General features: G+C 41.0%; 1 protein-coding gene across 1 annotated transcript in view; it reads left to right on the forward strand.

Moving 5' to 3' along the window:
* STAT4 (signal transducer and activator of transcription 4) overlaps positions 1–15,189 on the forward strand; it is a 134,592-nt gene that overhangs the window by 90,418 nt on the left and 28,985 nt on the right. The window contains 5 exon segments of the mRNA XM_033945797.1: positions 787–870; positions 3,801–3,899; positions 5,563–5,698; positions 12,396–12,448; positions 14,066–14,160. Of these exon segments, the coding sequence (XP_033801688.1) occupies positions 787–870; positions 3,801–3,899; positions 5,563–5,698; positions 12,396–12,448; positions 14,066–14,160 (467 nt within the window).

Genomic DNA, 15,189 nt, shown 5'->3' on the forward strand with positions numbered 1-15,189 from the left:
AATAAAAGCCAGAAAGAGAAACAAGCCTTCAACTAATTTGGCTGGTGGTTGGCTGGAACTGAAGACCATAGAGGTACTTAGAAATGTATTATCTGAAAAAAGATCACTTAGAAATTAGGCACTTTGAAGTTTATTATATGCTGTTGTGGATTGATGGTAGGTATTCCTGGAGGCATAGTTTAGGCAGATCATAAGATCATGGTCATGAACTCTTTGCTTTTCTTAGATCATGTGTGATTAGTGGCCATTTCTTCATGTTAAGGAGATTCAGTCTCAAGAGATTCCGATTACAGTTTTAATTTGTTTTGTTTTTATTACATTGAATTTAAACAAAGTTTACAAGAAAAAACTTGACCAGAAACAGACCAGATTATAGTTTTGCATTTAAGTTCTTCTCATAGTGCCAGCAGTGTCTGGGGTTGCTGCAGAACAACTATGGGGAGGATGAGAGCAGGGAATCCTCGCATCATAAAACAAGACACATAGAAAGGGCCGAGGATGAACATGTACTAAGGAAGGGTTACAGTATCTAGAGAGGACAAAATAAGGGAAAATCTCTGGTAGATGAGAATGTGTAGAGTCAGGTGGGTTCCAACTGGGCTGCAAGATTAGATGTAGAGAAAAGTAAGCCAAGTCAACAGAAAAGGGGGCGAAGTGGGGTTGGTAAAAAAATTTTTAAAAAGGTTTTGAACAACGTGTGGGCTGGTACTGGTGGAGCTTCAGTTACTTCAGCCTTCTTGCTTTCCTGGATAATATTATCTAATTTATGTGTCTCCATTGCCACAGGGCTCTCATATGGTGACTGAAGAGCTTCATTCTATCACCTTTGAAACCAGCTTCAGCCTGTATGGGCTGACCATCGATCTGGAAGTAAGTGCATTTTGTTCATGGGAGAAATAGAAAGCTAGGAATAAGATCAGCAGCTCTGCTTGAGTAATGTCTACACCCAAAGGTGAAGATGATAATAGGCTGCCTAATTAGTGAAGCAGGTGTGCCTATAAGTTGCACCAGCTTTCAAAGGGAAATTACTTTCCCTCTGATAATAACTCACCCCCCCTAAAAGTGCATGCATGCTTGTACGTTTGTATAAGCCCAAACCCTATTCCAATCACATTTCCACAAACTGGATAAACTTCAAGGAAACAGAGATCGAAAGCCTCCACGAGGGTATTAATTAATTAATTAATTATTTTTATGGCATTTGATATACAGTCACCATAAGGTTATACAGTATCCAAAGGCTCTTTTGCCAACCAGTTAGCTGTAAGTATAGACTTATTTGGCAAAAGTTAAGTTACACCGTGCTGTGCTGAAAAACTGAACCCAACAGCACTTAATCAAATGAGCCTCAGACAATAAAGCAGGACACTGAGTCACTGCTAAATCACATTCTGCCAAACAACTTTACATCTACCAATCATCGGCTCCTCTTGCATTTGGGGGAGCACAGTAAACAACTCAAAAAAACAATTTGAGGAAAAACCTGCGCTCCTAGTAGCCTAGTACAAAATGTCCATACAGTTCCAGTCACAACCACGGTGAACAGGACATAGTTGAGAATCCTCAATTCAAATATTTTTTTGTACTTAGAAGTGGATTTTTAACGAAACAAGGCTCTTGTTGAGAAAGGGTGTTGAACTTTGTTACTGGATTACAACTGTCGCTTTGACAATTGCTTCTTTTGGATGACAATAGTGGTGACCAATATTTGGACCAGAAAGTTGGAAATCAATGTTTCAAAGCTAAGTACAAAGAAATATTTGAATGGAGGATTCTCAACTACGTCCTGTTCACCATGGTTGTAACTGGAACTGTATGAACATTTTGTATGATCTGCATTCGGGCTACTAGGAAAGCAGGTTTTTCTCAAATTGTTTATTTTAATTTTTTTACTGCACTTACCTGAATGCAAGAAGAGCCGATGATTGGCAGATATAAAGCCATTTAGCTGAATGTGATTTAGCAATGACTCAGTGTCCTGCATGATTGTCTAAGGCGCATTTGATTGCGTGCTGTTGGGTTCAATTTTTTAGCACAGCAGTGTAACTTAATTTTTGCCAAATAAGTCCATACTTATTTGATATACAGTACTATTTCTCAGAATATATCCAATGAAACAGTTTACAATTTCAGGTCCAGCAGAATTAACATATAACCTACTCAAAATAATTTAAAACTGAACGAATGCCCCAGGGTGGGGGAAGGAAAGCAACTAACTAAAGGAATGACACAAAAAATGGAAAACAGTAAGGGAAGTGGAAGATTGAGGTGGCAGTTTGAAGGAGATGCAAATGCACTTACAGTAGGATTCTCCACCTGATGGAGTGAGGGAGAGGCAATGAAAGAGCTGGAGTGAAACTGATAATTGGGAGCTGATTGAAAAATGAATAACACTAAAAGGGGCATAATCAAAAAACTAAAACGTCCCAAAAAACCCACCTAAGTTGGCACTTGGACATCCTAATCACCAAGATGTCCAAGTGCCTATAATCAAAGCCATTTTCCTGGACTTTTAGCAAGATGTTTCTCCCACTGTGTGTCCTAGGGTTCTAGGGGGCATAATGGAAGGCATGTCATGGGCACGTTTTGGGTGGGCTTTGGGCAGGCTTAACTTGGACTTCTCATGGCGACAATCTAACCTTTTCCAAAGACATCCTGGACAGATCTTAGTAGCTATACCTGTTTTAGAAGCATCTAAGTATAAAAATGTATTCAAACTGACCAGATGACCACTGGATACATTCAGTTATAACCCCCATACACCCCCTCACTGCTCACTAACCCCCTCCCCCTCCCAAACAGCAGTACTTGGTATGAGAAAGCCTAGCAGAGCATCACACTCGTGTTTGAAGTAACCTGGTGGATGAGCTAGTGAGCCATAGAGAATAGGACCCATAGAGAATAGGATGTTAAGTATGAGCCCAACAAAACCCAACTATACTGCCATATAGGTGCCACCTGCAGCCATATGGGCTATTGGAGTGGTAGACAGGTGGGTATAGTAGGTTTTGGGGGAGTTTGGGAGTGCTCACTATATATCAAAAGGGGTATATGATGAAATATCAAGTCAAAAAACAAAGGCAAAAACTGCAGTGATGATGTACAAGATGCCAAGTCTTTAATAAGCAATCATAAAATATAAATATAATCATAAAACAGTTAGTATCCAGTAAAATGCCCAGAGCCGCTCTATGGAAGGGGCCGCCTGCGATAGTGAAACCTCATGTCCTTCATTCATTCTTCCCTCCCCCCTCCAAGTCTGTCATCTTTCCTTTCTCTGCCAACCCCAACTCCCTCCCCTCTACAGGGTCCATGTTTCTCTAACCGGTTCCCCATCCTATGCCCCTGCTGTCCTCAAAACAGTGCTGGATTGCTTGCAGAGTTGGTGAGTGAACAAGCTGCCTCTGTTGGCCCTTCCAGGGCCTTTCCATGTCATGTCCTCCCTGTGATGTAATTTCCTGTGGTTGAGACATAGCACAGGAAAGACCCTAATGAGATCAGGCAAAGGCAGCCTGTGATCTGGCACAGTTCTGAGAACCAGGTGGGTGGGGAAAGGGTTAGAATGATGTTGGACCTGCAAGTAGGGGCTTGAAGAGATGCCTGACGTGCACAGCCTTTCAGAATTAAGCATATGATAAGAAGGCTGAAACTGGGTGACATGTAAAACCTGTATGAATGAATGAATGATAAATGTCCCCTTAGTCTGTAGTCTGTTAAGGTATCTAAGAAGTAAAAGCATGTCATTATATTTGTGTAAACAGGACACTCAATTTGTTCTGGGATGCTCCTTCTTGTTCTAGACTAGCTCTTTGCCAGTTGTGATGATCTCCAATGTCAGTCAGCTACCAAATGCTTGGGCTTCCATCATTTGGTATAACCTCTCCACAAATGATCCTCAGGTAAGTCTTCAGCTTTCATATAGGGCTATTAGACAACTGCGTTTAGTCATACCTTTTTTCATTACATGATTTGAAGATACAGTACTTGTTTTTGCTTATATCGTGAGTCACATTGATTATTGTAATTCTTTCAATTAGCAGAACATTTAATGGGTTAGTTCAGGATTTATTGTATATATGTTAGTCGATTTAGCTTTTCATTTGTTTATGGTATATGTCATTCAGCCATTCAGAAGTTACAATTGTTACATAATATGGTGACTAGATTATTGACAGGAACAGGTAGATTTGATCATGATGCACCAGCTTTATAACACTTCAGCCCAGATTTACAAACATGCCGCCTTACGTTAAGCATTGGCAGTTGCCTGGATTGTGCCTACTAGTGCCTAACATAAGTGGTTTAATTGGGTTCAAGTGGCATGATAATTGGTCATGCAATTAAAACCCAATTAAACCATTGTTAAAAATAAAATAGCCACCGCTACACGGCCTTTGGGACTGGTGCCTAGGTCCATAGAGGCTAGTGGCGCCAGACTTTAGGGCATCATTATGTGACTCTGGTCGTGATTCTGATAGGACCCTAGGCGCCAGAAATTAGGCCCGCTAAACCCTGGCCTAGGGTCCCTGCTCACCACGATTGTGGAAGCGACACATGTCCGTGATTGACATGTAGCAGGTGCCACTTCCAGAATCGGCCACTTCATGGCTTCCCATTTCATCTAAGATTTGTTTTATGATATTAGGGGTGTTTTACAAAGCTGCAGTAGTGATGCTTCCATGGTAAATGCACCGAAGCTCATAGGAACTGAATGAGCTTCGGCGCATTTACCATGGCTTTGTAAAAGGGGCCCATTATTTTTAATACATAAAGCTTGCTTCACAGGCAGCCCTCCATATCTTCATATCTTTTGGATCTTTTCATTCCTTCTCACTAATACTTGCCAACTCAATCACAATATTTAAACTAGTTAGTAATCTCACCCTCCCCCCCCCATCAAAAGATCACTTGGTTACACCTGGATTACAGTCATTTCTTGTTATGGGCCTACTGAACGGAATTCTCTCTCTCACTATCATTACAAACTGAGAATAACCGACTACTTTTTAAAGTCTTTTTAAAAACTCACTTGTTTTTTAAGGCATTTGGAGAAACTTGACTTGCCCCCTCTTTTACAAACGCAATTTGTGGGTTTTAGCGCCGGCAGCAGCGGTAACTGCTCCGACGCTCAAAAACACACGCTATGCGTTCGTAAAAGAGGGGGTTGGTGTGTGATACAGGTAGATTGATATGACCCTGGTATCTTTGATATGATCCTGGTATCTTTGTTTTTCTTTGATATTTTGTAAGTATTCTTTCTCTTTCTATTATTGTATAGCTATATATGAATGCAAACACCTTTATTTTTCCTTTTCTGGATGTGAGGAGTTATAAATCTCAAATTAACTAAACCAAATTTCCCATATGCTACCTGTTCTGCAGCTGCATCAACAACCAATTTCTGTTTCAGTTCTGACATATATAAGGGATACCACACTGGTCAAAGTATTTTTGAGTCAGTATTACTGCAGACTGCACTCCCCTACTATGGAATTCTGTAGATTAAGGCTTCCTACATCGTTGATGATCGTGCTAATGATATCAATGCAATTTTTCTTGCAGAATTTGAATTTCTTCAGTAATCCACCTGCAGCTCCTTTAAATCAACTCCTGGAAGTACTGAGCTGGCAGTTTTCCTCTTATGTTGGCCGTGGACTGAATTCTGACCAACTTAACATGCTTGGAGAGAAGCTTATGGGTAAGAACACAAACTGGACATGACCACTGCGGAAAGCAACCTAGTCCTCTGGCAATAGCCATGGATTACATGACAACTGTTGAATTAATTAGTCTTTTACCTGTGCAACTGGAATCTTTAATGATATGATTGGGCTGAGCGGTCATCACCCAGGCACTTCTGGTCTTCATTCTCACTCACACACATCTAAAACCTGACCATCAAGCTTGAGTACTCTGTGGTTATACTAAGCTCTACTGGCACTACTCCCTGAGACTCTCCCAGTTACTTAGTCTTCATACTTCTTGAGGATTCTCCAAGTTGCTCAGTCTCTTTCCACCAAGCCCTCTGCCAGTTATAAAGCTTGATCTACTCTGGTCACTCCAAGCTCTACCAAACAGGCCAATCTAGGTCAGGCTTACCGAGGGTTAGGCCAGAACCAGCATTCCTCCCCTTAAGTGTCATCTGGGTTCACAAAGGAAATCTTACTTTCTCCAGCTCTCTGTGCTGGGACTGTTCTTTTCAGCACCCTTTTCTACTCAGGGTGAATGGACAACTCCCAGGTGCCTTTGCAGGCTTCTCTCTGCTGGCCAGTGACAGGATCTTCACCCTGTAATAATAATTATGGGAGATTTTAATCTCAATGTAGATACTATGGGGCTCATAATCGAAAGAGAAAAACGTCCAAAAACTGGCCTAAGTCGGCACTTGGACGAACATTTCTCAAAAACGTCCAAGCGCCGATAATCAAACCGGGTTTTAGACGTATTTCTAAACGACTTAGGCCCTCATAGTGCTGCTCAACGTCCAAAGCTAAACGGGGCATTTCGGGAGGCGTGTCGAGGGCAGGAGTTGGGCGGGACGTGGGCCGGCTTAGACTTAGTCGTACAGCATGTATAACCAAAAGTGATACAGCCCACGATCGATGGAACTTGGACGTTGTAACTTAGACCATTTGAAACATGGTCTAAGTCACAAAAACCCACCTAAACTCACCAGATATGCACTGAAAACACATAAACAGACCCCCACACACTACCCCAGTGGTCACTGACCCCCCCCCATAAAAATTTTAATCACAACTTTAAAATTCAGCCTCCAGACCATCATCACCTGGCCGCCTGGCATAGGAAAGCCTAGTCATCCAGCACAGAGGCAGCTTAAGTCATCTTGGGGGTGGGTTAGGGACCCATAGAACATAAGAACATAAGCAATGCCTCCACTGGGTCAGACCCGAGGTCCATCATGCCCAGCAGTCCGCTCACGCGGCGGCCCAACAGGTCCAGGACCTGTGCAGTAGCTCCCTATCTATACCCCTCTATCCCTTTTTCCAACAGGAATTTGTCCAATCCTTTCTTGAAATCCATTATCGTACTCTGTCCTATTACGTCCTCTGGAAGTGCATTCCAGGTGTCCACCACACGCTGGGTAAAGAAAAATTTCCTAGCATTTGTTTTGAATCTGTCCCCTTCCAATTTTTCTGAATGCCCTCTTGTTCTTATATGTTTTGAAAGTTTGAAGAATCTGTCCCTCTCTACTTTCTCTATGCCCTTCATGATCTTGTAGGTCTCTATCATATCTCCTCTGAATCTCCGCTTTTCCAGGGAGAAGAGCCCCAGTCTCTCCAATCTTTCAGTGTATGTGAGGTTTTCCATGCCCTTAATCATTCGTGTCGCTCTCCTCTGGACCCTCTCAAGTGTTGCCATATCCTTCTTAAGGTACGGTGACCAATACTGAACACAGTACTCCAGGTGCGGGCGCACCATTGCCCGATACAACGGCAGGATGACTTCTTTTGTTCTGGTCGTAATACCCTTCTTAATAATACCCAACATTCTGTTTGCCTTCTTTGCGGCTGCTGCACATTGTGCCGTTGACTTCATTGTTGTATCCACCAGTACACCCAAATCTCTTTCAAGGTTACTTCCCTCTAATACTAATCCCCCCATTTGGTAGCTGAACATCGGGTTCTTTCTCCCTATATGCATGACCTTACATTTCCCTACATTGAAGTTCATCTGCCATTTATTCGCCCACTCTTCCAGTTTGTTTAGGTCCCTTTGTAGGTCCTCACACTCTTCCGTAGTTCTAACCCTTCTACAGAGTTTAGTGTCATCCGCAAATTTTATAACTTCACATTTCGTCCCCGTTTCCAGGTCATTAATAAATACATTAAACAGCAGCGGTCCCAGTACAGACCCTTGTGGAACTCCGCTCGTGACCTTCCTCCAGCCCAAGTCGTGACCCTTCACTCCAACCCTCTGTCTTCTGCCTGCCAACCAGTGTTTGACCCATCTGTGTACGTCCCCTTCCACCCAGTGGTTCCACAGCTTCCTAAGTAGCCGCTCATGGGGTACCTTGTCAAAGGCCTTTTGGAAGTCGAGGTAAATGATGTCTATGGGTTCCCCTTTGTCCAACTGGCTGCTCACCCCCTCAAAGAAGTGCAGTAAATTTGTTTGGCACGATCTTCCTTTGCAGAAGCCATGTTGGCTCGCTTTCATCAGCCCATGTTTTTTGATGTGCTCACAGATGCTGTCCTTTATCAGTAGAGAGAAGGACCAATGCCCATAAGCCTCTGTAATCACTGCATTGATACTTAAACATGTGCACTGCCCTATACACCCAAAAAACTCATTTTTAGTGGCATATAAGTGGCTCCTGCGGTCATAAGGGCTATTGGGGTGGTAGATAAGTGGGTCTAGGGGATTCTGGAGGTGGTATGGGGGAGCTGTAGTGAGGAGAAGCCATGGCACCCTGTTTGTGAAGTTCACAGCAGTGCCCTGTAAGGTACCCCACTATTTAGGTGCCCTGTCTGGGTGTTCTGTCCATCACTTTGCAGGCCCCTCCCACGTCCAACAGGGCTTGTTCTAGATGTTTTGGACTTGGACGGACAGTTGGACGAGAATGTGCTTTAAAGATCGACGTTTTAGCGGCTTGGATGATCAGATCTTCAGGACATATAATTGGACAATTTTCGAAAGTCAAAAGACGTTGGACGTCTCTTTTGAAAATGGGACTTTGGCTCTTTATGACTTTAGACGACTTGCGAAATGGACGTAAACGGACTTAGACGTCCCTTTCGATTATGCTCCTCCACACCTGACACCAAGAGTATGCTTTGAAAGCTCTAGAAATGGAACAGAGCATGACAGCAAAAATATGGATTGACATGGAATATGAGTATTTTAATTTTTTTAAGTGGACTGCTTACATGTGGGAAACTGGGTGAGTGAGGGGGTGGGGTAAGTGGAAGATGGACTTAGGCGTACTGTATGTTTTTGGTTTTTTAATGTTTATTTATTTATGTATTCATTAGGATTTATTTACTGTCTTTGGGAAGAAATTCATCCAAGGTGGTATACAACAAGATCAATCTGGACATAGGCAATGACAATAAACAGAAAAAATATTCAGAAACAGTACATGTGGAGGGACATTTTTGATACGATGTCCAAATCCTAGTTTGGACGTTTTGCAGAAGACACACAAACATCCAGTACCAAACATGCCCATTTTTAAAATTGTAAAACATCTAATTTGTTTTGAAAATGGTCATTTTTCAGATGTGCATCTATCTTTTTGAACCATTTTCAAAAAAATACATGTCCAAAAGAAAAATGCACAAAACAAGCCATTGGGACGTAGGAGTGGCAATTTTCAAAAAAACCAAAATAGATATTTTACAATTTTGAATATGACCATGTTTGGTACTGGATTTTTGTGCATGCTCCGCAAAACATCAAAACTCAGATTTAGCTGTCGTATAAAAAATGGACCTCCACATCTCTTTTGATTTAGGGTAATGCTATAGATGATACACCCAGACATAATATTGGATGCAGCAGAGCCTTTAGGGGGAAGTCTAAAGGAAATATATTATCATATCATAAACTGTGCCTGGTAGCTAGGAAATGCATTTTGCGGTGAAAGACTCTCCCAGTTACTGGAAACGTAGGAGGCAAGTTCATCAAGACCCTACATGAGAGGCTCATGGTTCTCTAAAATGGAAAAAAGTTTTTTGTTATGTTATGGAACAGTTATCTCTAAAATATGACATCAAAAAGGGGGACCCTCATTTTAAACTCTTTATAAATTAAGCTGGAATAGGATCCAACAGCTCTAGCTTATTGCCCTCTTTCTCTCCTTCAAGTTTCATTTATGTAATCACCATTGGTAATTCGAACCCGGGCTGATGGTGAGATTTGGTTAATCTAATCTAATCGTCTATTTGTGCGTCGCTCATACCTATACAGGCTCAAGGCGTCTGTAAAGAGAGGTAAGAGGGGAGAGAAAGAGGAGGGAGAGAGAGGAGGTGGATAGGTAAGAGGGAGATAAAGGAGAGAGAAAAAGAGGGGAGAGAAGAGGAAGGGAAATGGAGAGAAGAGAGGGTAAAGGAGATTAAGTATCGAACAGATGGGTTAATCAGTCCATAAAGTATGGATGGGATGGGAAGTGGGGGGGGGGGAAGTGGGATATTGTCATTGTTTAAATTGTATTGTGTTGGATCACTGTATGTGACTTGAAGATAAATGGTAATATTTTGAAGGATAATCTGTAATTGTTGAATTATTTATTCTGTTGTAATTCCTAGTTATGAAAACAAAGAAGAAATCCAACAGTTCTGCAGTAGAAGTCAAATGGCAAAAACAAAAAGGAAGACTGAAGAGCTGATGTACTGGAAACAGAAACTTTACTAAAAGTCAACAAATGTTGTTTTCCAAAGAATGGTTCTTTGTGGAACACCGGGATCTGACACGGTCCGTGTTTCAAAGAAACACTCCTTCCTCAGGGTCCTATAGTGAAATGTATTAAAATAAATATCTGCAGAGTTTGGAACATAGGATGGTGTCATGGAGTGAGAAATGTAAGGGTGGCTGAGAATGAAAAGATAGGGTGGAAAAGTGGGACCAATGGAGCACAGGTGAGATATGCATATGAAGGACGGACAACATTAACAATAATGAGTGTAACAGGACAGAATACACCCCTTACTGTATCAAGAAAAGACGCCTGTGGATACCTCGTGTGGTAATGCTAAAAGAGTATAGGTGAATGATAAGTGAATGATGTGAGCTTGGACATAAAGAAAAAGACAAAATGGAAATAAAATGAAAGCGGAGAGCATATACGTACCTAATTGTAAATCTTACTAGATGTAAGTAGAACCAAATGGAAATAGAAACCATAAAACATATAATTCTGATTAAAAAAAGGGAAATATATATTAAAGTAAAACTTAGGCGTTGATAAAGACAAGAGTAAGATGATAAAATATCAACATTGATGTAGATGCAATATAGGCCCTCTTTTACTAAGGTGCGCTAATCGGTTAGCGCACCTTAGTACAAGAGGGGGAAAGTGACTCTACAATGGATCTTAAATATGTAAATAAAACTGAGTAAAAATTACTATCAAATCAGCAAAACAATGAACATGGAAAAGGAAATAAAAATTATAAAAGCAGTTCTGGAAGCATAATCAAACATCATAAGTAAAACCAGGCAGAACACATGTATTATGAATAGAATGCTAAATATGATTGCTCTAAAGCCTGTTCTTATTACATTGTCAGATATGGAACCCATGGGAAAATGCAACACTTAACATAGTAACATAGTAGATGACGGCAGATAAAGACCCGAATGGTCCATCCAGTCTGCCCAACCTGATTCAATTTAAATTTTTTTATATTTTTTCTTCTTAGCTATTTCTGGGCAAGAATTCAAAGCTCTACCCGTGTACGTGTAGGTGAGCAAAAGTAACCTTAAAATTAGAAAAACTTATTGGATCATTATATAGTGTAACCAACAGGAAATTGGCTTGAAAACCCCTATGGCAAAACCTCTAAAGTGTAAACCAAGGTTACTGGACTAAAAGAAAAGAAAAATTGAAAGCACAATAAAACGAGAGCTAATGAAACCTGAGGAAAACATTTGTTGACTTTTAATAAAATTCCTGTTTCCAGTACATCATCTCTGCAGTCTCCCTTTTTGTTTTTGTAATTCCTAGTTATGACAGTTTTTATTATTATAAATCGCATTGAACTCTTATCTAGGGCATACCAACAATTAATAAGAATAAATATAATAAACGGAGTTCTGATTGTTGTTAGTACTGTTGCTGACCTTTTCGGAATATATTTGGCACTGAGTATACTGGAAAGTCCCTTTCAGTGTGCTATTTAATTTAGTGCAGGCTACAGAGACACTAACAGAAATATGGTACATAAGGCTATTTACAAGAAAGACTGAGAAAGATGGCTTTGCATTCTATAGCACTTTTTTATTTCAGAAAATATCTTGATTATTTCTAATAGCATTAATGATTCTAGATGGGTCTCATCCTACTAGTCTAGGCCAAGGGTTCTCAACTCAGTCCTAAGGAAACACTTAGGGCTCCTTTTACTAAGGTGCGCTAGCGTTTTTAGTGCACGCATGAAATTACCGCACGCTACACCGTGAGGTACGCTTCTATAATAACGCCAGCTCAATGCTGGCGTTAAGGTCTAGCGTGCGCTATTTCGCATGTTAAGGCCCTAGCGCACCTTAGTAAAAGGAGCCCTTAGCCAGTCAGGTTTCCAGGACATCCCCAATGAATATGCATGAGACAGATTTACATATATTGCAGGCAGTTAATATTAGGATGGATTCCCCCTTAGAGTAAGGGTCTTTTATAGTTTGAACTGTATTGACCCAAATGTTTTCCATTTTTCTATTAGGTGTGCAACTCTGTTACAGTGATTCTCAGGTTTCCTGGGGTCGATTCTGTAAGGTAAGTACAAAAGATTGGCCATTGCCTCTTTCTGATACCTCTCCATCTTTTGTCTGTATGAAAACAATGATCCATTTTTCAAAGAAAACACACAAGACCTTAACTTTTCAGAGCCTCAAATTATAAAAAAAGATTTTTTTTAGTTTCCAGTGTATGTAATCATTTTAAAATGAAATCCAGATATATAAAGCACTGGGCTTAGGGCTTGTGTTAATTCATAGGCCAGACTCCTGTTCCCTGGACTGGCTGGGGTTAGAGATGCTGCAGAAGAATTCAAAACCCATGGGAATTGGGTTACCAGATTTTCTGGGATGAAAATCCAGCCACGCCCCCCTCAACCTGTTCGCTTGTCAGGAGGGCATCTGTGCATGCGCTGGTGTGACTTGTTCTGAGCTTGCTGGGGAGAATGGGATATAAAACAAATTAATTAATTACCTAAATTATGGAATCAACTCCCTCCTGCCATTAGGGCAATTGATAACTTACTGACCTTCCAGAAAACAGTAAAGATGCTTTTTTTCATGGACCGGATCAATTCTGGTCTCAACCTTTGACAGACCTTGCTTCAACGTACCTTACCTCAGAACACCTGGGCCTGCTAACCAGTACTTTTACCATTCACTGAAAATATATTATTACCCATTCGTGACGCTATGATTTATTTTCTTAGATTCTGCAAAATCACATTCTCTATAAGTTCTAAGTTATTGATTTGTGTTTTGATCCTGTAGCATGTTATTGACTCTGTAATGTACAAATCTCTGTTCCTGAAAACTTTGTGTATATATCCTTGTAACCCGTTCTGGTCTCCTGGGGAGGACATGCTATAAACATGAATAAATAAATATGGAAATATTTATTTATTTTAGTATTTATACATCACTTATAGCCTAAACAGTTTAAATTCAGGTACTCAAGTATTTCTCCCTATCTGTGTCCCGATGGGCTCACAATCTGATTAATGTACCCTGGGCATCGGAGTATTAAGTGACTTGCCCAGGGTCACAAGGAACAGTGCTGGGCTTGAACCACTAACCCTAACCACTAGACCACTCATCCACAGAAATTCAAAGAGCTTGCCATAGAACCTACCCCTGGGCTGCTATATGAAAATTGAAGGGGGGGGGGAGGGTTCTGTGCTTTTGACACTAAAATCCTGAAACCTGGTGTTTGGTTAAGGGGTAAAATGCAGTGTGGTTTTATTGTGTGGCATATACTGAAAGCAAAGCAGTGTCAGGACAGGAAACCACCAGTTAAGACAAGTATTATGGGATTGCGAAGGCAGTGACAAATCGCTCTAGTATCCTGCCAAGGATATCAGTCACAGGACTGATGCTATTATATCCTAAGTCTGCAACATAGAAAGCATGTGTCACCACCTCCAAATGTTCTGATTTAGAGAAATTACACAGAACATTTTGGTATCATTTGAGGAAGTGATTCACTCAGACCACAACACATTAGGGTTGAATAAATGGGGATATTTTTTTCCCCTTCAAATTTCCTAATGAAGAGGAATGTTTTTCCATTGGGGTGTTGTTTTTTTTTAACCAACAGTATACCATAACATGACTTCTCTATTAAATTGCACTTATTCTTCTTCATGGGTAATCACAGGAACATGTGCCAGGAAAGTCTTTCCCCTTCTGGGCATGGCTTGAAGCAATACTTGATCTAATCAAGAAACACCTGCTGCCTCTCTGGATTGAAGGGTGAGCCAATTTTGTTTAAATCATTTTTATTACTTTTCAACAAAGCAAATCTGTAAATATACTACAACAATCCATCCTATACCAAAAAGAAGCAAGACATCACAGTCCCCAACCCAAACCCTCTCCCTCCACCCCCCTCCCCGGGAAGCAGCAACTATAAGTTTATTAGAGGGAAAAGCTATACTGCAGTATAGGAAAACATGAAATGCCTAATCAAGTCAATACCAAATTTGTCCTCTAAATGGAGTCCAACATTGAACAAAGCGTTGACCAGCAGGTGAACCTAAGTCTGGAATATCTCGCGTTCCAATAAGACTTGTTCTATCATGAGTGCTCTCCATTGTGACACGGTTGGTGGGAGGGTGAGTCGATTTTAAATAGTAGTCAACTGCCTGTAACTGAATATTAGACCCTTTGAGTAGTAAAGTGGGCACTCATTATAGTAAATCTTCAGAGAGGCCAATTTTGGAGCATAACCCTCAAAGGTAGTGTTTCACAAAGCTGCGTTGCCGAGCCGTGCTCGCTGAATGTCAAGCCACCCCTAGGAATAGAATGAGCAGCTTGGCATGTAGCATTGCCAGTTCAGCTTTGTAAAAGGACCCAAAAGGATCTGGAGTACTGCGTCTAGTATTGGTCGCCGTACCTTAAGAAGGATATGGCGATACTCGAGAGGGTTCAGAAAAGAGCGACACGATTGATAAAAGGGATGGAAAACCTTTCATATGCTGAAAGATTAGAGAAACTGGGGCTCTTTTCCCTGGAGAAGCGGAGACTTAGAGGGGACATGATAGAGACTTACAAGATCATGAAGGGCATGGAGAAAGTGGAGAGGGACAGATTCTTTAAACATTCGAAAAGTACAAGAACGAGAGGACATTTGGAAAAATTAAGAGGGGACAGATTCAGAACCAATGCTAGGAAGTTCTTCTTCACCCAAAGGGTGGTGGACACCTGGAATGCACTTCCAGAGGGAGTGATAGGACAAAGTACGGTATTGGGGTTCAAGAAGGGATTAGATAATTTCCTGAA

This window comes from Geotrypetes seraphini, chromosome 5, assembly GCF_902459505.1.
Source record: "Geotrypetes seraphini chromosome 5, aGeoSer1.1, whole genome shotgun sequence".
NCBI lineage: Eukaryota > Metazoa > Chordata > Amphibia > Gymnophiona > Dermophiidae > Geotrypetes > Geotrypetes seraphini.